The following is a 26,077-nucleotide window of genomic DNA, read 5'->3' on the forward strand; positions in this document are numbered from 1 at the left end:
TGCAAGGTGAAGATATTGGAGATTATAGAACATAGAACAGTACAGCACAAGAACAGGCCCTTCGATCCACAATATCTGTGCCAGACATGAAGCCAAGGCCAACTCTTGTCTACCTGCACATAATCCATATCTCTCTCTCTTCCCTGCATATCTGTGTGCCTTTCCAAAATTCCTGTAATTGCTACCATCTTATTTGCCCCCCCCCCCCCCCCCCCCCCCCCCCACCTCAGCATTCCAGACACTCGCCACCCTCTGGTTAAAAAAGAATGTCATGGCAAATATCCGACTTTTCCAGAGTCCTCTTTTCCGTTGCCATTACTGCACAGGTAAGTAGGAGTGACCTTACACAGAACAATTAGAACGGATCTTCCAGTCGTAATATCCATTGGTTATTGAAGTAGTTGTATAAACAAAGTGATGAACAGACCAGGTTTTCCTTCTACTGCATGCAAGCTGTAGCTGGCTGTGCTGTTCCAGGTCTGGTCTGGTGAACTCTGTATGCTCTCCCTCCCTGTGCCTGTCACTTCCTGACTCCTATGCTCATATATATATATATATATATATCTATATATATATATATATATATATATCTATATCTATATATATATATATATATACATATATATATATATATATATATATATATATCTATATATATATCTATATATATATCTATATATATATCTATATATATATATATCTATATATATATCTATATATATCTATATCTATATATATATCTATATCTATATATATATATATATATATATATATATATATCTATATATCTATCTATATATATATATATAAATAAAAAATATACCACCCTGGCTCTAATGACTGCCCCCAAGTGGCCAAAATAATACTGCAAGATATGTCCAGCCATAATAATATAATATGCCAACAGTAGGGCCGAATGGCCTACTCCTACTCCGGCTCAAAGGGCCGAATGGCCTACTCCTGCACCTATTGTCTATTGTCTATAGTAGCTAGCCTAAACATAAATGGCTCCTACAAAGAACTTATACCATACATCACCTTTGAACTTTGCCCCCCTCTTAAACCTATGTCCTTTGGAATTTGATTTTCCCATTGGAGTTAGGGTTAGGCCATTTAGGACATTAGAATAAGGGTTAGGCCATTTAGGACTGAGATGAGGAAAAACGTTTTCACCCAGAGAGTTGTTGAATCTATGGAATTCTCTGCCACAGAAAGCAGTGGAGGCCAATTCACAGGATGTTTTCAAGAGGGAGTTAGATAGAGATCTTAGGGCAAACGGAATCAAGGGATATGAGGAAAATTGGGAACGGGGTACTGATTTTTGGATGATCAACCATGATCATGTTGAATGGCAGTGCAGGCTCGAAGGGCCGAATGGCCTACTCCGGCACCTATTTTCTATGTTTCTCTCCGAATTTTATATACTTCTATCAGGTGTCATCACAACCTCTGACATTACAGGAAGAACAATGCAAGTCTCTCCCCGTAGCTAACACCCTGCACTCCAAGCATCATTCTGGTCAAGTTAAACCTGAGGAGGTTTTCTTTGGCACCTCAGACAGGACCACACTGACTTTTGCTTTCTGATTTCTTTTCCCACCAGGCTGTGGAGAATTTCATCTACTCCTGTGCAGGTTGCTGTGTGGCCACCTATGTTCTGGGTATATGTGACCGACATAATGACAATATTATGCTGAAGACCAGCGGCCACATGTTCCACATTGACTTCGGCAAATTTCTTGGCCACGCTCAGATGCTGGGCAACTTCAAGAGGTGAGCAGATCATTGTCTTTCAGCGAAGATCCCATCTGCGGCTGATGGCTACTCCATATCTTCTCTATGTAGGAAGGAACTGCAGATGCTAGTTTAAACTGAAGATAGACACAAAGATGACAATAAACTAAACTAGACAGAATATGGCTGGAGTAACTCAGCGGGACAGGCAGTATCTCTGGAGGGAAGGAATGGTTGACGTTTGGGGCTGTGGAAGGGTCTCGACCCAAAACGTCATCCATTCCTTGTATCCAGAGATGCTGCCTGTCCCGCTGAGTTACTCCAGCATTTTATGTCCATATTCTGTCTAGTTTAGTTTATTGTCACAAGGTACAGTGAAAAGCTTTTGTTGCGTGCTAACCAGTCAGTGGAAAGACAATACATGATTACAATTGAGCCATTTACAGTGTACAGATAGATACATGATGAGGGAATAACGCTTGGTGCAAGGTCAAGCCAGTAAAGTCTGATCAAAGATAGTCCGAGGGTCACCAATGAGGTAGATAATAGTTCAGGGCCGCTCTCTAATTGTTGCTAGGATGGTTCAGTTGCCTGATAACAGCTGGGAAGAAACTGTCCCTGAATCTAGAGGTGTACGTTTCCTGATGCATTTTTTTCCCTAATGCATTTTTCAATACATTAACAAATGTGTAAATGCTGAAAAATAAATTCTTTAGAGTTTACTTTAGACTGGAATAGTGAAAGGCCTGGATAGAGTGGACGTGGAGAGAATGTTTCCACTAATGGGAGGGTCTGGGACCAGTGGGCACAGTCTCAGAATAAAAGGACGTATCTATAGAACAGAGATGAGAAGGAATTAGTCAGAGGGCGGTGAATCTATGGAATTAATTGCCATATAGTGCTGCGGAGGTCATCAATGGATATTTTTACGGTGGAGATTGATAGATTTTTGATTAGTAAGGATGTCAGGGGTTTACGGGGAGAAGCAGGAGAAAATGGCGTAAAAGGGAAAGGCGGAGTAGATTTGATGGGCCGAATGGCCGAATTCTGCTCCTATAACTTACAAACGTTAGGGATGCCCCCCGTACACAAGCACTATCCTACACACGAGGGACAATTTACAATTTTAACGAAGCCAATTAACCTACAGACCTGTAGGCTGGAAGGAAACCAGAGCGCCCAGAGAGAAGCCACGTGGTCACAGGGAAAACGAACAAACTGCGTACAGTCGGGGTCAACGTGGGTCTCTGGCGCTGTAAGGCAGCAACTCTACCGCTGCGCCACCAGGGCACCATGTACAATACTGGTTCTTATAACACTCTTGTCTTCTAATTCCACAGAGACAGAGCTCCTTTTGTCTTCACGTCGGACATGGCCTACGTCATTAACGGTGGCGACAAGCCTTCCAGCCGGTTCCATGACTTTGTCGACCTTTGCTGCCAGGCGTACAACCTCATCCGCAAGCACACCGACCTGTTCCTCAACCTCCTGGGTCTGGTACGAACAGCGAGATGCGCTTAGTTTAGTTTAGGGATACAGCGCGGAAACAAGCCCCTCGGTCCACCGAGTCCGCACCGACCAGCGATCCCCCGCACACTAACACTATCCCACACACACACTGGGGACAATCTTACATTTTTATACCTGGACACTTAACCTACAAACCTGCACATCTTTGGAGTGCGGGAGGAAACCGAAGATCTCGGGAGAAAACCCAACGCAGGTCACGGAGAGAACGTACAAACTCCTTGCAGACATGCACCCATAGTGGGGATCGAACCCGGGTCTTCAGCGCTGCAAGCACTATAAAGGGCCTGTCCCACTTAGGCGACGAGACAGTCGCCGGGGTGTCGCCTGTATGGGCGCTAGTCGTCTCCTCAGTCGCCCAAAGAGTCGTAGAGTCTTTCTGGTCGTCGCTGGATTTTCAACATGTTGAAACGTTATTTGCCGCCAATGAGCGTAGCTTGACTTCTCCTGACGAAGGCGCTGTTGTAGTTGTCGCCGGGTTAACGTAGTTTGTCGCCGGTGCTGACTTTGGTATATTTTTGTTGTTAAAGTAATGATTCTATTTCAAATTTTATGCGGTAGGGTGGGGTCCAGTCACCGGTTTTTCGGCGACCTGCTACGACTATGACAGTCTCCTAAAAATAGCCTAAGTGGGACAGACCCTTAAGGCAGCAACTCTACTGTGCCGCCTTGGGCTCATTATGCAAGATAATATTGATTTTTGATTAAATCACAAAAAATGTGGTAATAGCTGGACCTTTCTTCCCTCCTCGCAGATGCTTTCCTCTGGAATTCCGGAGTTGTCCGATATCCAGGACCTGAAATATGTCTACGACACTCTACGTCCGCAGGAGTCTGAAGCTGATGCCACTACCTACTTCACACGGTGAGATTTCCGGGCTAAAACTCCACAAGTTAAACATAAATTCTGGTTCTCGTTTGTTGGTCGCCAGCAAGACTTCCATTTATTGCATTTGAGAAGGAACCCAAATATCACCCTGACATTGTGTTGGACGGAAGTGCAGATGCTGGTTTACACTGACGGCAGACACAAAATGCTGGGGTAACTCACGGGTCAGGCAGCGTCTCTGGAGAGAAGGAACAGGTTACGAACGGGTGGGTGATTGCTGGTCGGCGCGGACTCGGTGGGCCGAAGGGCCTATTTCCACACTGTATCTCTAAACTAAACTAGATGAATAAAGGAGCAGGTAGTTAAAAACAATGCTGGGTACACAAAAATGCTGGAGAAACTCAGCGGGTGCAGCAGCATCTATGGAGCGAAGGAAATAGGCAACGTTTCGGCACGAAACGTTGCCTATTTCCTTCGCTCCATAGATGCTGCTGCACACGCTGAGTTTCTCCAGCATTTTTGTGTATCATCTATCTATCTCTGCCATATAAATATCCATTTACCCTTGAAGGGTTTCGGCCCGAAACGTTGCCTATTTCCTTCGCTCCATAGATGCTGCTGCACTGTTTGAGTTTTTCCAGCTTTTTTGTATGTACCTTCGATTTTCCGGCTTTCAGTTGCAGTGTCCTTCTTATAAAACAATAAATGGGCATTATAGGTAAAGGTGCAGTCCAGCAGTTTTGTGTACCTTCGATTTTTCCAGCACCTAGTGCACTTAATACCAATTGGTTGGTTATAGGTCGTGTTGTGACTATATCATAAATAGTTGCACATGCCCAACCTTCAGGTTAATTGAGTCGAGTCTGGGCAGTGTGGCAACCAAGCTCAACTTCTTCCTGCACAACCTGGCTCAGATGAAGTTCGCAGGGACTGACGACCACCCGACCCTCTCCTACGCTCCCAAAACCTTCACCGTGAAGACAGACGGCAAAATCAAGGAGGTGTTCGTGTGTCAACATCAAAAGATATTTAACCCCACGAAAGGATATGTAAGTGAATTTCCCAGTCCGTAAGTTATAGGAGCAGAGTTTGGCCATTCGGCCCGTCAAGTCTATTCCGCCATTCAATCATGGCTGATCTATCTTTCCCTCTCAACCCCATTCTCCTGCTTTCTCCCCATAACTCCCCTCACACACCCGTTAGGGGTTAAACGTACCCACGTGAGTTCTCTGAAACCCACACTCTTGTATGCAGTAGGGGAAGCCAGAACCAGAGGACATGGCTTTAAGGTGAGAGGGGAAAGATTAAATAGGAACCAGAGAGGCAACCTTTTCCCCAGAGATGGTGGTGGGTGAAAGGAACGAGTTGCCAGAGGAGGTAGTTTGAGGAAGGTGGTATAACAGTATTTAAACAACTTCATTTGGACAGTTACACGGTTAGGAAAGATTTAGAGCAGGGATTTCCACCCTGGCAACTTTAACACCACATAATAATGTTATTTCACCTATTTATGAACAAGTAATGATGAACAGATACCAGAACCAAACACAGTCAGTCAATGAGAAAAAAGATGTACAAATCTAGAATCAACAAATCTGCCCCCCCTGAGTAGGTGAAATTTACCCCCAGGTGGTGAAGCCTTGGTTTAGAGGGATATGGGGCAAATGCAGGAAAATGGGACTAGCTGAGATGGTCAACATGGATGAATTGGGCCGAAGGGCCTGTTGCCGTGTTGCATGATTCGATACATTGGTTTATTCATACCCACAGCCACAGGATTGGCTTTGAATTGTGGATCTCATCCTTTTAATTTTTAAACTGTTCTCAGCTACAAATTCAATGAGCATTAACCTCAGGGAGACAAACTGCTGCCTACCAGATTAATCTTGACTGCTAATTTAGCCTGAGGTGATTGGTATAGATCATTTAGCCCCTCGAGTGCCTTCTGATATTTGATCTTGGCTATGTAATTCCATATACTTCAAAACCTTTGTCTTACAATGGTTAATCAGCCTCAGCCTCAACCACCTCAGGGAGCCACTTAAAATGTTACTCTTATGCCAGGGGCATAAGTTTAAAAGAAAACGAGGGGGTAAACTAGGGTAGAGTTGCTGCCTCACCGCGCCAAAGACCCGGGTTTGATCCTGACTACGGGCGCTGTCTGTGCGAAGTTTGTCCATTCTCCCCGTGACCGCGTGGGTTTTCTCCGGGTGCTCCGGTTTCCTCCCACACTCCAAAGACATGCAGGTTTGTAGGCTGATTGGCTTCTGTAAATTGTCCCTAGTGTTTGTAGGATGGTGCTAGTGTACGGGGTGATCGCTGGTCGGCGCGGACCCGGTGGGCCAAAGGGCCTGTTTCCACGTTGTATCTCTAAAGTATATCAGTGAAAAGACTTCAATTTTATGGTGCTAGTGATCTCTTGAATTCTCAGCCACAGAAGGAAGTGGAGGCCAATTCACTGGATGTTTTCAAAAGAGAGTTAGATTTAAGGGTCTGTCCCACTTGGCAATTTTTTCAGCGACTGTCGACATCATTGACTGATGTATCAGGACACCGAATAATTTGAGGCGTGCCACGCCATGATGATGTATGGACGAGCGGTGTTTTTTCAAGTGTCGCAACATTTTTGTTGTCGCCGCTGGATTTTGAAATGTTCAAAATCTTTTGGCGATACTGATATGATGCCGGGACAGGCCCTTTAGCTCTTGGTGCTAACGGAATCAAGGGATATAGGGAAAAGCAGGAATGTGGTATTGATTTTAGATGATCAGCCATGATACACTCGTTTATTTACACACTCGTTTATTTACACACTCGTTTATTTACACACTCGTTTATTTACACACTCGTTTATTTACACCCTCGTTTATTTACACCCACATCCACATAATTGGCTTTGAATTGTGAAACTCATCCTTTCAATTTTCAAAACTGTTCTCAGCTACAAATATAATGAAGGGGTCAAACTGCCGCCGACTAGATTAATTTTGACTGCTAATTTAACCTGAGGTCCTGAGGTACTTTCTCCCGTGACCAGTGCTGGCTCGAAGGGCCAAATGGCGTGCTTTTGCACCTATTTTCTATGTTTCTAAGGTAAATAAAAATACTGGAGAAACTCAGCGGGTAAGCAGCATCTATGGACCATTTTACCATTTACCATTTATTTGTCATTTGAACCTCACATGAGGTTCAAACGAAATTTGGTTTCTGCAGTCATACAAGAAAAGAACCAAGACACACACCAACACAATCCACACAAACATCCACCCACTGTGATGGAAGGGAAAGTCTTGTCTCTCCCCTGCTCTCCATTCTTCTCCTGATGTCAAAGTCAAAGTCAAAGCCCCCGGTGGGCGCTAGCAAGTCCGCGGCCATTTAAAGCTGCGCCGGGCGATGTAAGGCCCCGCTCCAGGTCACTCTCAACCCCGCAATTCGGGTGGGAGAAGTCGCCGTTGCCGGTGCCCCGCAAAGCGGTCTCCCACCGGGGACCCGCGAGCTCCCGGTGTCACCATCCACCGGAGTCGGGTCGCAGCCGCGCTCCACCGCAGCTCCCCACGCTCCGAACTCTCCACGCTCCGAAGCCGGCCGGCTCCACGATGGTAGGTCCGCAGCTCCGCAGGCTCGGTGACTTGAGCCCCCAGGTCGTTCCGGTTGGAGGCCGCTCCACGGTGCTGGGCCCCAACGGCAACGGAGACCCGACAGGGAAAAGGTAGCGGGTCCCGTACAGGGAAGAAATTTAAAAGTTTCTCCCCACCCACCACACATACACATTTAAAAGCCCACCACTAACTATACCCTCAACAGGACAAAAAATAAAAAAAGACAGACTGACTGCAGAAGCCACTGTGACATCAGTCGCGCCGCCCACCAAAGAGCGAAGGAATAGGTGACATTTTGGGTTCGAGACCGTTCTTCAGACTCTGTTTCTATGTTTTTTCTCTAAAGGCTTACGTTGTGAAAGTGGAGCGAGATGGTCCACATGACACTTCATTCATACTGAGATCCTTTGAAGAATTTTACGAGCTTCACAATAAACTCCGCCTCATTTTCCCATCGACAAATCTGCCAAGGTAAGAAATGAGCGCAGATCTTAGGAGTGCTCTGGTAAATATATGTTCAGATATTTATGATCTGAATGTCTGAAAAGATATCCTCCAGTCTGTTGGTAGACAAAAATGCTGGAGAAACTCAACGGGTGAGGCAGCATCTATGGAGCGAAGGAATAGGCGACATTTCGGGTCGAGACCCTTCTGAAATTTTCGACCCGAAACGTCGACTATTCCTTCGCTCCATAGATGCTGCCTCACCCGCTGAGTTTCTCCAGCATTTTTGTCTACCTTCGATTTTCCAGCATCTGCAGTTCCTTCTTAAACATTCTCTAGTCTGTTGTTCTGTCATAATCTATTCCCCGACTAATGGAAAGGTTAGACATTGGGTGTTTAAATGAATTCTACACTAAATATTAATTTGGAGGGGAAAGAAAATCATTGTGTACAAACTGAAGTAACAAAACAAATGCTCATGTATTTCTTTTAAAAAGGACACCTAGTGCTGGATGAGCTCAGCGGGTCAGGTAGCATCTCTGAAGAACATGGATATAGGCAATGTTTCGGGTCGGGACCCTTCCTCAGACTGAAGAAGGATCACGACTTGAAACGTCACCTATTCCCTGTTCTCCAGAAATGCTGCCCAACCTACTGGGTTACTCCAGCACTCTGTATCTTTTTTTGTAAACCAGCATCTGCAGTTGCTTGTGTGGGAAGAATTTGCAGATGCTAGTTTACACCGAAAATGGACACAAAATGCTGGAGTAACTCAGCGAGTCAGGCAGAAAAAGATAGGTGACGTTTCAGGTCGAGACCACTCATCAGACTAGGTGATGTTTCGGGTCAGGCTTCATAGTCTAGTGAAGGGTCTTGACCCGAAGCGTCACCTATTCCTTTTCTTCAGAGATGCTGCCAAACCCGCTGTGTTACTCCAGCATTTTGTGCCTGTCTTGTTTTATAAATGTGCTGAGCGTTTCTGATTGTGTCATCCTTCCGGGCAATGCGGTCCTAACCCCTATCAACATCTGCAGGAAAGACATTTTCTTTATCCTCCTGCTAATCCTTCCAATTCCCTGGAAGAAGTGGCAACAATTAACATTAGCATCTCTGGAGAGAAGGAACAGGTGATGTTTCTTGACGCGAAACGTCACCTGTTCCTTTTCTCCAGCGCTGCTGCCTGACCCGCTGAGTTACTCCAGCATTTTTTTTTAATCTCTCTGCAGTTCCTTATTTCTTCTACTATGTTTTTATAGTGCTCTTGCTGTTAAAGTGTTTTAAGGTGAATTTATGTTTGGATTGCAAAGAATAATTATGGTGGTACTCACTCGGTGTCGGGAAAAGAACAGAACAGTTCCTGCTTCTTTCGGTATTATTTTTGAAATGTTGTTCCCTGAATGTATTACCCATAAAGGATAAATGCCTTTTTACAGTTAGTTTACAGTTACAGTTTAATTTATTGCCACGTGTACCGAGGTACAGCGAAAAGCTTTTGTTGCGTGCTAACCAGTCAGCGGAAAAAATACACGATTACAATCAAGCCTTTCACAGTGTATTGATACATGATAAGGGAATAACGTTTAGCGCAAGGTAAAGTCGGCAAAATCAGATCAAGGATCGTCCAAGGGTCACCAATGTGGTTATATAATAGTCCAGGACTGCTCTCTGGTTGTGATGGGATGATTCGGTTCCCTGATAACCGCTGGGAAGAAACTGTCCCTGAATCTGGAGGTGTGCGTTTTCACACTTCTGTACATTTTGCCAGAGGGGAGAAGAGGGAGTGACCGGGGTGGGACTGGTCCTTGATTCTGCTGCTGGCTTTGCTCTTCCTGTTGCTCTGTGGCAATAACATTACCGGTGTTGTTTCTGCCCACAGTTTCCCGAGCAGGTTTGTGCTCGGCCGAGGTGCGGTGACAGCAGACAGGCGCAAGGAGGAATTGGACGGATACATCTGGCACCTGATCCACTCTCCCCCTGAAGTAGCCGAGGTGAGATTCTCCCTCCCCAGCGGCAACCAGAGGTCAACTTTACCTCGCCATCTTTTTTTTTTAAAAGGTGACATGGTGGCTCAGCGGTAGAGTTGCTGCCTCACAGCGCCAGACACCCGGGTTTAGTTTAGTTTAGAGATACAGCACGGAAACAGGTCCTTCAGCCCAGTGGGTCCACGCCGACCAGCGACCCCCGCACATTAACACAATCCTACACCCACTAGGGACAATTTGTACATTTACCGAGCCAATTCACCTACAAACCTGTACGTCTCTGGAGTGTGGGAGGAAACCGAAGATCTCGGAGAAAACCCATGCACGTCACGGGGAGAACGTGCAAACTCCGTACTGACAGCCCCCGTAGTCAGGATCGAACCCAGGTCTCCAGCGCAGTATTCTCTCTAAGGCAACAACTCTACTGCTGACCACCGTGACCGCTGCGCCACCGTGACCGTCCAATCCCGACTACGTGTGCTGCCTGTACGGACTTTGTACGTTCTCCCCATGACCTGCGTGGGTTTTTTCCAGTTCCCTCCCACACGCCAAAGACGTACAGGTTTGTAGGTTAATTGGCGTGGTATGATTATTTTAAAATATTGTACGTAGTGTGTGTAGATTAGTGTTACTGAGCGGGGATCGCTGGTCAGTGTGGACTCGGTGGGACGAAAGGCCTGTTTCCACGCTGTATCTCTAAACTAAACTACCTGGATCTGTAACTATTTACCAATAGTTCTCCTGTGACGTTCAAAGCCACAGACCCACAGACAGAGAAAGACACAGACACAGGCAGGATTAGGAAAGAAGAGAACTTTATAAAATTACATGGTAGACAAAAATGCTGGAGAAACTCAGCGGGTGAGGCAGCATCTATGGAGCGAAGGAAATAGGCGATGTTTTGGGCTGAGACCCTTCTTGTCTTCCTTCGATTTTCCAGCATCTGCAGTTCCTTCCTAAACAAACTTATAAAATTAAATAATTACTTAGGATTTACAAGGGGGTTGCCAGGACTCGAGGGCCTGAGATATAGGGAGAGGTTGTGTGGGTTGGTACTCTATCCTCTGGAGCACAGGGGGATGAGGGTGTGATCTTATAGAGGTGTACAAAATCATGAGAGGAATAGGTTGGGTAGACACACAGAGTAGAGGAATCAAGGCCCAGAGGACATTGGTTTAAGCTGAAGGTGGATGGAATATGAGGGGTAACTTTTTGACACAAAGGTTGGTGGGTGTATGGAACAAGCTGGACGGAGGAGGTAGTTGAGGCTGGGACAATCGCAACGTTTAAGCAACAAATAGATAGATACATGGAAAATACAGATTTGGAGTGATTTGGCGGTGTAGATGGGACATGTTGGTTTCATGCGGGCAAGTTGTACTGGTGTAGATGGGACATGTTGGTTGGTGCGGGCAAGTTGGGTCGTAGGGCCTGCTTCTACCTCTACCTCCATAACTCCACATCATCTAAAATGTAACTTTGTAGATAGTCATTGACTTCGGCAGGTTGTCAGAGTTTATATGATTATCTAATAATCACCAAGAGAGCTTGACCCCATCGGCACCGCTGTGTTCGACCGAGAAGCAGCAACAAGTAACAATAGGCATCATTGAAAAGTGTTGACCTAAAGAAATTAAATGGTCTATGCTCCATGTCTCCCATTCCCTGTCTTTTTTTCTGGAACCAGGAGTGGTTGCTGTATCGGAAACACAGAACCAAAAGGGAGACACCTATCCACGTTCCCCAGAGATGCTGGCTGACCCGTCGAGTTACTCTCGCGCTCTCTGTCCTTTTGTGTATGAACCAGCATCTGCAATACCACTGTTTGTAAGCCTCGTTGTCACCTCAGTGAACAGTCAACCATTTACTTGATCAGCATCTGTTTGACCTCACACCTTAAGGGCCTGTCCCACTTGGTGTTTGTTTATCGGCGACTGCCGGCATCATATCAAGGTCGGCAAAAAGATTTTGAACATTTCAAACTCCAGCGGCGACAAAATAAATGTTGCGACACTTGAAAAAACACCGCGCGTCATACGTCATCACGCTGCATCATACGTCATCACGCCGCGTCATACGTCATCACGCCACGTCATACGTCATCACGCCACGTCATACGTCATCACGCCGCGTCATACGTCATCACGCCGCGTCATACGTCATCACGCCACGTCATACGTCGTCACGCCACGTCATCCGTCATCACGCCACGTCATACGTCATCACGCCGCGTCATACGTCATCACCCCACATCATACGTCATCACGCCACGTCATACGTCATCACGCCACGTCATACGTCATCACGCCACGTCATACGTCATCACGCCGCGTCATACGTCATCACGTCACATCACACGTCATCACGCCGCGTCATACGTCATCACGCCACGTCATACGTCATCACGCCGCATCATACGTCATCACGTCACGTCATACGTCGTCACGCCACGTCATCACGCCACGTCATACGTCATCACGCCACGTCATACGTCATCACGCCACGTCATACGTCATCACGCCACGTAATACGTCATCACGTCACGTCATACGTCATCACGCCACGTCATACGTCATCACGCAAAGTCATACGTCATCACGCCACGTCATACGTCATCACGTCATACGTCATCACGCCACGTCATACGTCATCACGCCACGTCATACGTCATCACGCCACGTCATACGTCATCACGCCACGTCATCACCTAACGTCATACGTCATCACGCCACGTCATACGTCATCACGCCACGTCATACGTCATCATCACATACGTCATCACGTCATACGTCATCACGCATCCACGTCATACGTCACCACGCCACGTCATACATCATCACGCCACATCATACATCATCACGCCACGTCATCACGCCACGTCATACGTCATCACGCCACGTCATACGTCATCATGCCACGTCATACGTCACCACCCCGCATCATACGTCACCACCCCGCATCATACGTAATGTTGTTACGTAACTGTACATAATTATGTTACGGCCACCAAAATCAAATGCCTCAAAACCCAATAACATAATACAAAACCAGGTTCAAATGCAAAAATTAAGGGGTTGGACTGGCTAGATGCAGGAAGATTGTTCCCGATGTTGGGGAAGTCCAGGACAAGGGGTCACAGTTTAAGGATAAGGGGGAAATCCTTTAAAACCGAGATGAGAAGAACTTTTTTCACACAGAGAGTGGTGAATCTCTGGAACTCTCTGCCACAGATGGCAGTTGAGGCCACAGTTCATTGGCTTTATTTAAGAGGGAGTTAGATGTGGCCCTTGTGGCTAAGGGGATCGGAGGGTATGGAGAGAAGGCAGGTACGGGATACCGAGTTGGATGATCAGCCATGATCACATTGAATGGCGGTGCAGGCTCGAAGGGCCGAATGGCCTACTCCTGCACCTATTTTCTATGTAATCAAGCCGGGTCACTGCCGCATCACGACGCAAATTTTTCGGCGACCCGATACGCCAGTCAGTGATGCCGGCAGTCGCCAAGTGGGACAGGCCCTTTACACCTTACAAGCTCTGTGTACCCTTCCATATCTCTAAAGACAGACACAAAATGCTGGAGTAACTCAGCGGGGACTGGCAGCATCTCTGGAGAGAAGGAACGGGTGCATTTCGAAGTCGGAGCCCTTCATCAGACCGTCTTTATCTTCGATATAAACCAACATCTGCACTGCTTTCCTACAAATTTTGTCTGCAGTTCCTCTTATCTCCTGACAGTAATTATTTCATCTTTACGAGGCATACGAGCAGTAAAATTGCAGATTTAATCTTTCAGCTGCTGCCAGAGTATGTTTGATTATCCAGTAAATACCGAGAGAGCTGAATGACATAGTTACTGCTGTGTTTGTCATCAACTCATAACGTCCTGGGCAAAGATCCAATGACACTTTATTTACTTGGCTTATTTTCTATGTCATTGAGACCTTTGTGTGTCAATGCGTTTGACACCAGGACAATGTAGTTTAACTTTCACAAGGTCATGAGTGATGGGAGCAGAATTGGGCCATTCAGCCCATCAAGTCTACTCTGCCATTCAATCATGGCTGATCTATCTCTCCCTCCTAACCCCATTCCCCTGCCTTCTCCCCATAACCCCTGATACCCGTACTAATCAAGAATCTATCTATCTCTGTGTTTTTAAGAAGGAACTGCAGATGCTGGAAAATCGAAGGTACACAAAAATGCTGGAGAAACTCAGCGGGTGCAGCAGCATCTATGGAGCGAAGGAAATAGGCAACGTTTCGGGACGAAACGTTGCCTATTTCCTTCGCTCCATAGATGCTGCTGCACACGCTGAGTTTCTCCAGCATTTTTGCGTACCATCTATCTATCTTTGCCTTATAAATATCTATTGACAGCATCTACAGCCTTCTGAGGCAAAGAATTCCACAGATTCGCCACCCTCTGGCGAAATAAATTCCTCCTCATCTCCTTCCTAAAGGAACGTCCTTTAATTCTGAGGCTGTGACCTCTCGTCCTAGACTCTCCCACTAGTACCAAACATCCACTCCACGTCCACTCTATCCAGGCCTTTCACTATTCGGTATGTTTCAATGAGATCTCCCTCATCCTTCTAAACTACCGCAAGTACAGGCCCAGTGCCGTCAAACGCTCATCATATGTTAACCCACTCATTCCTGGGATCATTCTCGCAAACCTCCTCTGGACCCTCCCCGGTGCCAACACATCCTTCCTCGGATATGGTGCCCAAAATTGCTCACAGTACTCCTTCGCATGAATGCACATTCCACTCTGGAGTGAGGAATACCAATTTTAAAATATTATTTAAATGTTTTTATTAATGCCAAGTACAATATCAGCTTTAATAATCTTATGATAAAAACAGAAACAAGGGGACATGACATGAGAATTAAGCGACTGAAGTTTAGGGGTAACATGAGGGGGAACTTCTTTACTCAGAGAGTGGTAGCTGTGTGGAATGAGCTTCCAGTGAAGGTGGTGGAGGCAGGTTCGTTTTTATCATTTAAAAATAAATTGGATAGTTATATAGATGGGAAGGGAATGGAGGGTTATGGTCTGAGTGCAGGTATATGGGACTAGGGGAAATTATGTGTTCGGCACGGACTAGAAGGGTCGAGATGGCCTGTTTCCGTGCTGTAATTGTTATATGGTTATATGGTTAAGCAACCTTCTTGAGGAGCTGTGGTATTTTAGAGATACAGCGTGGAAACAGGCCCTTCGGCCCACCGACTCCACGCCGACCAACGATCACCCCGTACACTACACACGAGGGCCAATTTATAATTTTTCCCGAAGCAATTTAACCTACAAATCTCTACGTTTTTTTTGGAGTGTGGGAGGAAACCCACGCAGTTACAGGCAGGGTGACCAAACTCTGTAGAGGCAGCACCCGTAGTCAGGATCGAACCCGGGTCTCTGGCGCTGCAAGGCAGCGACTCTACCGCTGTGCCACCTTGCCGCTCTGAAACCAAGGTGTGCTTCATCTGCAGAACTACTCTATAGCTCCACCATGTGGATGCAGAGTTGAATACTCGGTCTGTGTGTGGCTGTTCCCTGAATGCAAAATCGTACCCGTGTGCCATCTAGAGGCTAAATAGAAGTGTTTAAGAAGGAACTGCAGATGTTGGAAAATCGAAGATAGACAAAAATGCTGGAGAAACTCAGCGGATGCAGCAGCATCTATGGAGCGAAGGAAATAGGCAACGTTTCGGGCCCGAAACCCGGAAGGGTTTCGGCCCGAAACGTTGCCTATTTCCTTCGCTCCATAGATGCTGCTGCACCCGCTGAGTTTCTCCAGCATTTTTGTCTACCTACGCTAAACAGAAATGTGTTGTTACTTCACCTAGTGCGCTAAAAATTGTACGCAAATGCATATCTCAATGTCACAGAACATTAAAAAAAATATTACGTCTTGGAACTCTTGCCAGTCTCAACAGTTGAGATCTCATTGATGCATATCTCTGTTTATTTAATAAACACTCGGTGCTAGTTAGTGAGGGAGCACAACTTCAGCAGAATATTAATTTTGCGTTAATGGTTTCACCCGTATTTGCCCTCTATGTCAACGCCGCACAAGGCCATTAGTGATAGGAGTAGAATGAGGCCATTCGGCCCATCAGGTCTACTCCGCCATTCGATCATGGCTGATCTATCTCTCCCTCCTAACCCCGTTCTCCTGCCTTCTCCCCATAACCCCTGACACCCGTACTAATCAAGAACCTATCTATCTCTGCCTTATACACATCCACTGTATATCCATACTATGTAAACACTGCCATTAATCTACTTCATATAAGCCATTTATTGGTTAACTCTAATACACCAGACTGATTCCTGGGATGTCAGGACTGTCTTATGAAGAAAGACTGGATAGACTTGGTTTATACTCTCTAGAATTTAGGAGATTGAGAGGGGATCTTATAGAAACTTACAAAATTTTTAAGGGGTTGGACAGGCTAGATGCAGGAAGATTGTTCCCGATGTTGGGGAAGTGCAGGACAAGGGGTCACAGCTTAAGGATAAGGATAAGGTTTTAAATCCTTTAAAACCGAGATGAGAAGAACTTTTTTCGCACAGAGTGGTGAATCTCTGGAACTCTCTGCCGCAGAGGGTGGTCGAGGCCAGTTCATTGGCTATATTTAAGAGGGAGTTAGATGTGGCCCTTGTGGCTAAGGGGATCAGAGGGTATGGAGAGAAGGCAGGTACGGGATACTGAGTTGGATGATCAGCCATGATCATATTGAATGGCGGTGCAGGCTCGAAGGACCGAATGGCCTACTCCTGCACCTAATTTCTATGTTTCTATCATAAGATGTTAGGACACTTAAAAACATTTTCACGTGCCATGTCCGTAAGCCCGAGGCGTAGAACTAAGCCATTTAGTCCATCGACCCTTATTCAGTCGTGGCTGATCTATCTTTCCCTCTCAACCCCATTCTCCTGCCTTCTCCCTGAAGCCCTTGATGCTCTTCCTAATCAAGAACCCACCAATCTCCGCTTTAAAAATACCCAATGTCTTGGCCTCCACAGCCGTCTGTGGCAATGAATTCCACAGATTCACCACTCACCGTCGAAAGAAATTCCTCCTCGTCTCCAATCTAAAGGGACGTCCTTTTATTCTGAGGCTGTGCCTGCTGGTTCTAGGCCCCCCCTTTACTGGAAACAGCCTCTCCACGTCCTCTATCTACAGTGTGCCTTTCATTATCCAGTAGGTTTCAGTGAAAGCCTTCAAACGCTTCTTACGGTAACCCAATTATTCCCGGTTTATTCTCATAAACCCCCTCTGGATCCTCTCCTACACCAGCACATCCTTCCTCAGATATTGAGTTGGACAATCTTGAAAGGATGGAGATAGAATCCATACAGCACTGGCTTTGAATGAACCTGGGCAGTATAAAGGGTTAATCATTGCACTTTACAGCAGGTCGACACAAAACGCTGGAGAATTTCAGCCGGTCAGACAGCCCAAAACGTCACCTATTTTCTCCAGAGATGCTGTCTGTCCCGCTGAGTTACTCCAGCTTTTTATGCCTATCTTCGGTTTAAACCAGCGTCTGCAATTCCTTCCTACACTTCACAGTAGCCATGGCGTGTGAAATCCAGCATCTAAATGTGACACAAACTGTGACAGCCCTTTATAGCCGCTAAATGTTACACTGATTCAAGTAACCCAAGTGGGAATAGCTAAATAAACAGTCTAAGGCTAATTATGGCTCTGCTATAAATTTATTAATATTACAGTGCAATATGATCACATCAGAACTGGTTTAATTATTCTCGTTTACCAGGAAGATGATTTCGGGAATGGTTTAAATAAGATGATCGATAGATTCTTGATTAGTAGGGATGTCGGAGATTATGGGGAGAAGGCAGGAGAATGGGGTTGAGAAGGAGAGATCGATCAACCTTGATTGAATGGCGGAGTAGACTTGATGGGCCGAATGGCCTAATGCTGCTCCTTTCTGCTCTGGACCTTTTTAAAAGAAAATATATGTATATAATAGAATCAGACAGGGTGGATTTGGACATTAGAAACATAGAAACTAGGTGCAGGAGGAGGATGCCATTTGGCCCTTCGAGCCAGCACCGCCATTCATTGCGATCATGGCTGATCGTCCCCTATCAATAACCCGTGCCTTTCTTGGATCGGTTCATTATAAGAAATAAAAAGTTTTTCCCCCCTATATTTTGAAAGGTTTTGCTTCTACCATCATTTCATTCTGAATCGCATGATTACTTGCAATTGTATCGGGCCTTCCAAGGCCTCTGTATGCTATAATACCGAATGACATCCAAGTGTGCATCTGAAGTGAAACCTTGTCTCGCCAGTTGGCAGATACTTTTAGTAGAGTAAATTGGCACAAACAGGCAGTGTGAAGATGGTGCCGTGTTCTGTTTCAGTAACGCTGCCTGAGAGGGACTCCGCTTCTCAACAACTTGCGTGCTTCACAAAACAATCTTCATCTACCGCACAGGGCGGCGCGGTGGGGCTGCGGTAGAGTTGCTGCCTCACCGCGCCGGAGACCCGGGTTCGGTCTTGACAGCGGGTGCTTGTCTGTACGGAGTTTCTACGTTCTCCCCGTGACCTGCGTGGGTTTTTCCGGTTTCCTCCCACACTCCAAAGACGTACAGGTTTGTACGTTAATTGGCTTCGGTATAAATGTGAAAAGCTGTCCTTAGTGTGTGCTGGATAGCGTTAGTGTGTGGGGATCGCTGGTCGGCGCGGACTCGGTGGGCCGAAGGGCCTGTTTCCGCACTGTATCTAACTAAACTAAACTAAAGCAAACTACCATCTGATACTGCCTGCGACTGATTTGTGGCATCTTGTCACTGACTCTCCCTGTCGGGAAGATACAGCTGCAGCGAATCGTCCGATCAGCAGAGAAGGTTATTGGCTGCAACCTTCCCTCCATTGACGAACTGTACACTGCAAGGGCCAGGAAGCGAGCGGGCAAGATCATCTCTGACCCCTCTCACCCTGGCCACAAACTCTTTGAATCACTTCCCTCTGGAAGGCGACTCCGGACTGTCAAAGCTGCCACAGCCAGACATAAAAACAGCTTTTATCCACGAGTAGTTACTCTACTCAACAGCCAAAATTCTGTAGCCTCCCTTTGATCTGGTATTTTGTTGGTTCACATGCTTGATCAATGGCGTTTTATCAATAATGTCTTATTATTATTAAGATTTAGTGTTTTCTGAGACATTCGCAACTGTCATGTTGTTTCTTGTGGGAGGAGAACCAAGACAAATTCCTTGGCCACTTGGCCAGTAAACTTACTTACTTACTCACCTACCTACTTACCTACTTTGAATAGCCTTTCAGTACATGTTGTTTGGACTTGGTCAGGAGTTGCATCAGGCAACTGCGCTTATCTATATTTGTTCAAAGTCCGGAACAACTGCACTTTCTGAGGAAAGCCAGCACATGTAACTACATTCCTGCCAGCCCAACAGATGACTCTGTGAACCGGTTGCATAGAGCTTCCTGCTTTACAGGCAGAAGGTGCAATTATATGTTGTCAATTCCATTGTTGCAATCTGGGTGGGGGAGAAGTCAACAATCTCCCAACAATCAATGTCAAAATTCTAAAGCTAGCCAGTGACAGGAGTTTTGAGTGCAGTTGTTCTGAAGAGAAGTGTAGGAGGGAACTGCAGATGCTGGTTTAAACCGAAGATAGACACAAAAAGCTGGGGTTACCCAGCGGGGCAGGCAGCATCTTTGGAGAGAAGGAATGGGTGACGTTTCAGGTTGAGTAGACCCTTCCTCAGACTTTCAGTCTGTACAAACTGACCTGACCGTCTGTCTCATGAAGGGTCTCGACCCGAAACATCACCCATTCCTTCTCTCCAGCGATGCTGCCTGTCCTGCTGAGTTAAGGGCCAGTCCCACGAGCATGTGACTGCATGCGGCAAGCGCGACCTAACGTGGTCGCTTGAGCCGTACGGCCTCGCGGGGCCGGTCCCATTTCGATCGCCGGAGCAGTACGGTGTTGTGCAGAGCTGGTCCCGATATCACACGGGGCTCCGAAAAACTGACAGTGTTTAAAAAATCCGCGCGGCAACGGCCTTCCGGCGCGCAGCCGCCTCGACGCCGTGTCACTCACACGACCTCCGCGCGGCTCCCGCTTCTGGTTTGGTCGCGCTCGCCGCATGCAGGCGCATGCTGGTGGGACCGGCCTTTAGGTTGCGCTCGCCGCTGCTGGTGCCGCATGCAGGTCGCATGCTCGTGGGACAGGCCCTTTACTGTAGCTTTTTGTGTCTGTGATCTACGAGAACATCTTTTAACTATTGTTTATCCTCCATTTGCACTTTTCTCGGTAACTTCTGCAAAAAAAACAGTGAAAGCAGAAGGTGGAGTTCAGTTTAGTTTAGAGAGACAGGTCGGGAACAGCTCCTTTGGCCCACGGAGTCCGCACCGACCAACAATCCCCGTACACTAGCACTATCTTACACACTGGGGACAATTTACAATTTTTACCAAAGCCTACAAACCTGTACGTCTTTGGAATTTGGGAGGAAGCAGGAGCACCAGGAGAAACTGGCGGGACCCTACTTTCAATCTGAGGAAGGATCCCGACCCAAAACGTTACCTAGCCTTTTTCCTCCAGAGACGCAGAGTCACTCCAGCACTTTGTGTGTTTCTTTGGTGTAAACCGGCATCTGCAGTTCTTTGTTCAAGAAGGAACTGCAGATGCTGGAAAATCAAAGGTAGACAAAGGGGCTGGAGAAACTCAGCGACTGCAGCAGCATCTATGGAGCGAAGGAAATAGGCAACGTTTCGGGTTGAGACCCTTCTGCAGTTCTTTGCCTCTCATGTTTGGAACACTTTACTCACGCCGAACATTAATGTTGCTGGCTTTTCTTTCCTCCTCAGAGTGATCTGGTGTACACCTTCTTCCACCCGCTCCCGAGGGATGACAAGTCCATAATTGGAAGCACGTTGCCAAAGCCAACAGGTGCGTCACAGCTGCTCGATCACAAGAATATATTTGTGCAGCTTGTGATCCAGACTCTTGTGTTTTTCATTTTCCTTCCGTCGACATAATCAATCAACGCTATCGTGGATAATGTGGATAAACTTTCCACTTGCACTTTTCCTGTCCAATTGTGCTCAGAAGTGATAGGAGCAGAATTAGGCCATTCGGCCCATCAGTGCTGCCCCGCCATTCGATTTTGGCTGATCTAAAGGGCCTGTCCCACTTTCACGACCTAATTCACGACCTCTGCCGAGTTTGCCCTTGACTCATACTCGCAGTAAGGTCGTCACGAGGTCATAGGAGGTTGTGATGCTAGTAGTAGGTACTCGTGGCATCAAGTAGGTCGGGGCGTTTTTTTAAACCTGATGAAAAATGTCCACGAGTAAAAAAGGTTGTGAATTAGGTCGTGAAAGTGGGACAGGCTCTTAAGTCTTTCTCGTAACCCCATTCTCCTGCCTTCTCCCCACAACCTAATCAATAATCTATCTATCCCTGCCTTAAAAAATATCAATCGCCTCGGAGGGCGGTGGAGGCCGGTTCTCTGGATACTTTCAAGAGAGAGCTCGATAGGGCTCTTAAAGATAGCGGATTCAGGGGATATGGGGAGAAGAAAGGAACAGGGTATTGATTGGGGATGATCAGCCATGATCACATTGAATGTCGGTGCTGGCTCGAAGGGCCGAATGGCCTACTCCTGCACCTATTGTCTATTAACTTGGCTAACACAGCCTTCTGAGGGTAGAACTTACACCGTAAATGGCAGGACCCAGGTCCTTGGTGTATGGTGTAGAACTACGCAAGGAGCAGACTACTGGGGAAGGTCATGAGTGATAGGAGCAGAATTAGGCCATTCGGCCCATCAAGTCTACTCCGCCATTTAATCACAGCTGACCTATCTCTCCCTCCTAACCCCATTCTTCTGCCTTCTCCCCATAACCCCTGGCACCCGTACTAATCAAGAATCTATCTATCTCTGCCTTAAAAATATCCATTGACAGCCTCTACAATCTTCTGTGGCAAAGAATTCCACAGATTCACCACCTTCTGACTAAAGAAACCCCTCCTCATCTCCTTCCTAAAGGAACGTCCTTTAATTCTGAGCTTATGACCTCTGGTCCTGGACTCTCCCACTGGTGGAAACATCCTCTCCACATCCACTCTATCCTAATCCGTCCACTCCCATAGCCACTTCTCATAGCCGGTTGCTGTATAATTGTCCCTATGGCCCCACTAAAATGTTTGGGATGGCACAGCTTAAGAAGAGAACATTTTCACGCCTTATAACAAAGTATCTTTGCATTAGAATAGTGTTTTAATGTTCTATCGTTGTAATTGTTTCTATCTCTCTTCTCGTTCACGCCAAAGATGGGCCCCAATCACCGCCTCTGGGCAAGGTCGGTGGAGAGGTGAAGCTGTCCATCTCATACAAGAATGATAAGCTTTTTATCATGGTCATGCACATTCGAGGCTTGGTGAGTATCTGGGTGAATACAGCTGCCAAGTAATTGACACATTTTTTTAGAGATACAGTTTTGAGATACAGCGTGGAAACGCCCTACGGCCCACCGAGTCCGCGCCGACCAGCGATCCTCCCCCGCACACTAACACTAACCTTCACACACACACACACACACACACGAGGGACAATTTACACTTACACCAAGACCTGTACGTCTTTGGAGTGTGGGGGGAAACTGATGATCTCGGAGAAAACCCACGCAGGTCACGGGGAGAACGTACAAACTCCGTCCAGACAGCGCCCGTAGTCAGGATCGAACCCGGGTCTCCCGTGCTGCAAGGCAATGATCTGTAAGAGAAAGTAAACATGTTATATACATCCCCCCCAATGACTGAATGGAAACTACCTGATTCATTTAAATGTAATAAAAATGAACTGCACGTAGAGGCATAGAAAATAGGTGCTGGAGTAGGCCATTCGGCCCTTCGAGCCAGCACCGCCATTCAATGTGATCATGGCTGATCATCCAAAATCAGTACCCCGTTCCTGCCTTCTCCCCATATCCCTTGATACTGTTAGCTCTCCCCATATCCCTTGATTCCGTTAGCAATGCTGGATTATACCAAATATAGACACAAAATTCAGGAGTAACTAAGTGGGTCAGGCAGCATCTCAGGAGAAAATGGATAGGTGACCTTTCGGATTGAGACTCTTCAAACTGATTGTGGTGGGGGGGGAGGATCGGGAAGCAAGAAAAGACTAGAATAAATCAGGGCCGGCAATGGATGACTTTAATGAGAGCAGGTACGTGATAAGCCAACCGTTGGCTCGGGACAGTGTGATTCCGAGAGAGATACATCTTTTGACTTTGACTTAGAATTTAGAGACACAGCGCGGAAACAGGCCCTTCGGCCGACCGAGTCCGCACCGACCAGTGATCACCACGTACTCAAACACTATCCTACACACCAAGGACAATTTACAATTTTACCGAAGCCCACTTTGTCCCACTTGGGGGATTTTTTTAGGCAACTAGGCTGTCGTTGCAGGGTGTCGCCTGTATGGTCGTGAGTCGTCTCCTCAGTCGCCCAAAGAGTCGTAGCGTTTTTCTGGTCGCCATTGAATTTTGAAATGTTCAAAACGTTTTGGCGACAGTCAGCGATTGTGGGCTTGACGCCAATGATCGTAGCTTGTCTTCTGACGTAGGCTCTGTCGTAGGTTGTCGCCGGAGCTGACTTTGGTGAATTCCGTTGGCGACTACCTACGTCAACCGGCGACAGGTACCGGCGTCAAGAGAAGACTTCAGTTGTCGCCAACAGGATCGTAGCTTGTCGTGGGTGGACATAGGTTGAATTTGGTTGTCGTAGGTTGTCGCCTGTGTGGACGTCCTAAGTCGCGACGATCCAGTCGTCGCTTGTCGTAGCTTAACGTCGACTAGGTGGTGGGGTGTCGTAGACATTGTCGTTGGGGGGGGGGGGGGGGGTCCAGTCACCGTTTCTGCAGCGACCTGCTACGACTGTGACAGTCGCCTAAAAAATCACCTAAGTGGGACAGGCCCCTTATATACTTCTGCCTCTCAGACAAAAACTCTGAACTAAAATCCATTGCTTTCCTAACAGATTTTACAGGATGGGACTGATCCAGATCCTTATGTCAAAACCTACTTGCTGCCCGATCCACAGAAAACAAGCAAGCGGAAGACCAAAATGGCACGAAAGACATGTAACCCAACGTACAATGAAATGGTGAGTGCGTGTATGGATACACAGGGATAATGGGGCATGTCTTGTTCCTGATGGATGAGAGAGCTAGCCTACACAAACATCCAGAAAACTGTGACTAGAATTCAGTCACAGAGTTTGATTTTTAATTGAAAGATACAGGGTGAAAACCAGGCCCTTCAGCCCACCGGGTCCATGCCGTCCATCACCCCTTCACACTGGTTCTGTGCCATCCCATTTTTGCATCTACTCCTTACAGATTAGGGGCAATTTACAGAGGGCCAGAGGACCCACGTGTGTTTGGGATGTGGGAGGAAAACGCACTGAGTCACAAGGCCAAAATGTAAACTAAACTATCAACTGAACTATCAACTGAACTGCCAAAGCTATAGATAGACAGTTCTAACTGTCTATAGAACAGATAGAACTGTTCTATCTGGAGTAATTCAGCGGCATCTCGAGAGAAAAGGAGTATGTGACGTTTCGAGTCGGAACCCTTCTTCAGGGCGGTGAAGTCTTGGAGGTCCTCTCAGGATTTTGGGATTTGGAGGAAAATGCAGAGTCACAAGGAAATGTAGATAACTGAAGCAAAGCTATAGGGACAAATCTGTTTATAGAGGAGAACTGTTTAAGGGATAGCGGAAGCAGATCTCGAGAGACGCGGGTCGGAACCCTTCTTCAGGGCGGTGGGGTATGCTGAGCTCTTAGGGAATGATCAGGGATACCTGATTGTGATGATCAACCATGATCACATTGAATGGCGGTGCTGACTCGAAGGGCCGAATGGCCTGCTCCTGCACCTATTGTCTAGTGACTGGGCCACAAACTAAATGACAAACTACACACTATAACTAATCTAATCTAGGGCCCACGATATTCCAAATGCGGCCTGACCCAGTGCCTTATCAAGCCTCAGCATTACAGCCGTGCTTTTGTATTCTGGTCCTCGTGAAAAGGATGCTTTTTAATTAATTTTTATTTTTGTTTTTAATTTATTTTTATTAGAAGCCGTGTACAAAAGTATAAACCGCGGCACATGACATAATTAATTTGTTGTACAGCTTCAATTTTAATTTATAGCTAAAATGAAAAAGAGAGAAAAAGCGAGAGAGAGGAAATGAAATGTGCAGGAAGTGAAACGAATGGTAACATTGCCTTTGCATCTGTACTTGAGTGTTGAAACGCTGTTTGCCGTTTGTTTCCCTAGTTGGTGTACGACGGCATCCCCAAGGGCGACGTGCAGCAGCGGATTATCCACTTGCGCGTTCTGAGCGAGGAAGCTTTCCGGGAGAACATCATGCTCGGGGAGGTGCACATTAACCTCAAGGACTTTGATCTCAACGAGAAAGTCGTTGGTTGGTATCACCTGGGATCCACCCATCCTCAGTGCACTTCGATCTGAGTATTCGAAGACTTTGCTCATGTTCCCCGGTTGGATTGTGCCAAGGTTGGGGCTGGTGGGGGGAGATGAGGGGGGGGGGGGTGGGGGGGGGGGGGGGGGGGGGGGGGTTCAGAACAAGGAACGAGCAGTTTGTGTTTTCCCGTCAACGTCACCTGTGAACGGACACGACGAGGTCACGATATTTTTGAGCCTCTATATTTTGGAAAATGTATTGAAGAGACACTGCCCTCGAGCTCGAGGATTACTGGGCATGATGTTGCATGGGTCAAGAGATGCAAACAAATTGCTCCCAAGTTGTGTATTATTACACTATGAAAATGAAGGTAAATATTTGAACCGTTGGTATGCGTTTAAACTGTACTGTGGGTGACCATGTCGTAAAGAAGGACTTCAATTTTT

At 46.7% G+C, this 26,077-nt stretch overlaps 1 protein-coding gene across 1 annotated transcript in view; it reads left to right on the top strand.

Moving 5' to 3' along the window:
- Nucleotides 1-25,735, top strand: part of pik3c2b (phosphatidylinositol-4-phosphate 3-kinase, catalytic subunit type 2 beta) — a 118,825-nt gene extending 93,090 nt beyond the window's left edge. The window contains exons 23-32 of the mRNA XM_055654903.1: nt 1,604-1,773; nt 3,075-3,231; nt 4,017-4,126; nt 4,938-5,139; nt 8,036-8,160; nt 10,010-10,121; nt 20,994-21,075; nt 22,462-22,568; nt 24,175-24,300; nt 25,484-25,735. Coding sequence (XP_055510878.1) covers nt 1,604-1,773; nt 3,075-3,231; nt 4,017-4,126; nt 4,938-5,139; nt 8,036-8,160; nt 10,010-10,121; nt 20,994-21,075; nt 22,462-22,568; nt 24,175-24,300; nt 25,484-25,678 — 1,386 coding nt within the window. The 3' untranslated portion in view covers nt 25,679-25,735. The remainder of the gene's footprint in view (nt 1-1,603; nt 1,774-3,074; nt 3,232-4,016; nt 4,127-4,937; nt 5,140-8,035; nt 8,161-10,009; nt 10,122-20,993; nt 21,076-22,461; nt 22,569-24,174; nt 24,301-25,483) is intronic.
- Nucleotides 25,736-26,077: the final 342 nt, after the last annotated feature.

Source organism: Leucoraja erinacea, chromosome 24 (assembly GCF_028641065.1).
Source record: "Leucoraja erinacea ecotype New England chromosome 24, Leri_hhj_1, whole genome shotgun sequence".
Classification (NCBI taxonomy): Eukaryota; Metazoa; Chordata; class Chondrichthyes; order Rajiformes; family Rajidae; genus Leucoraja; species Leucoraja erinaceus.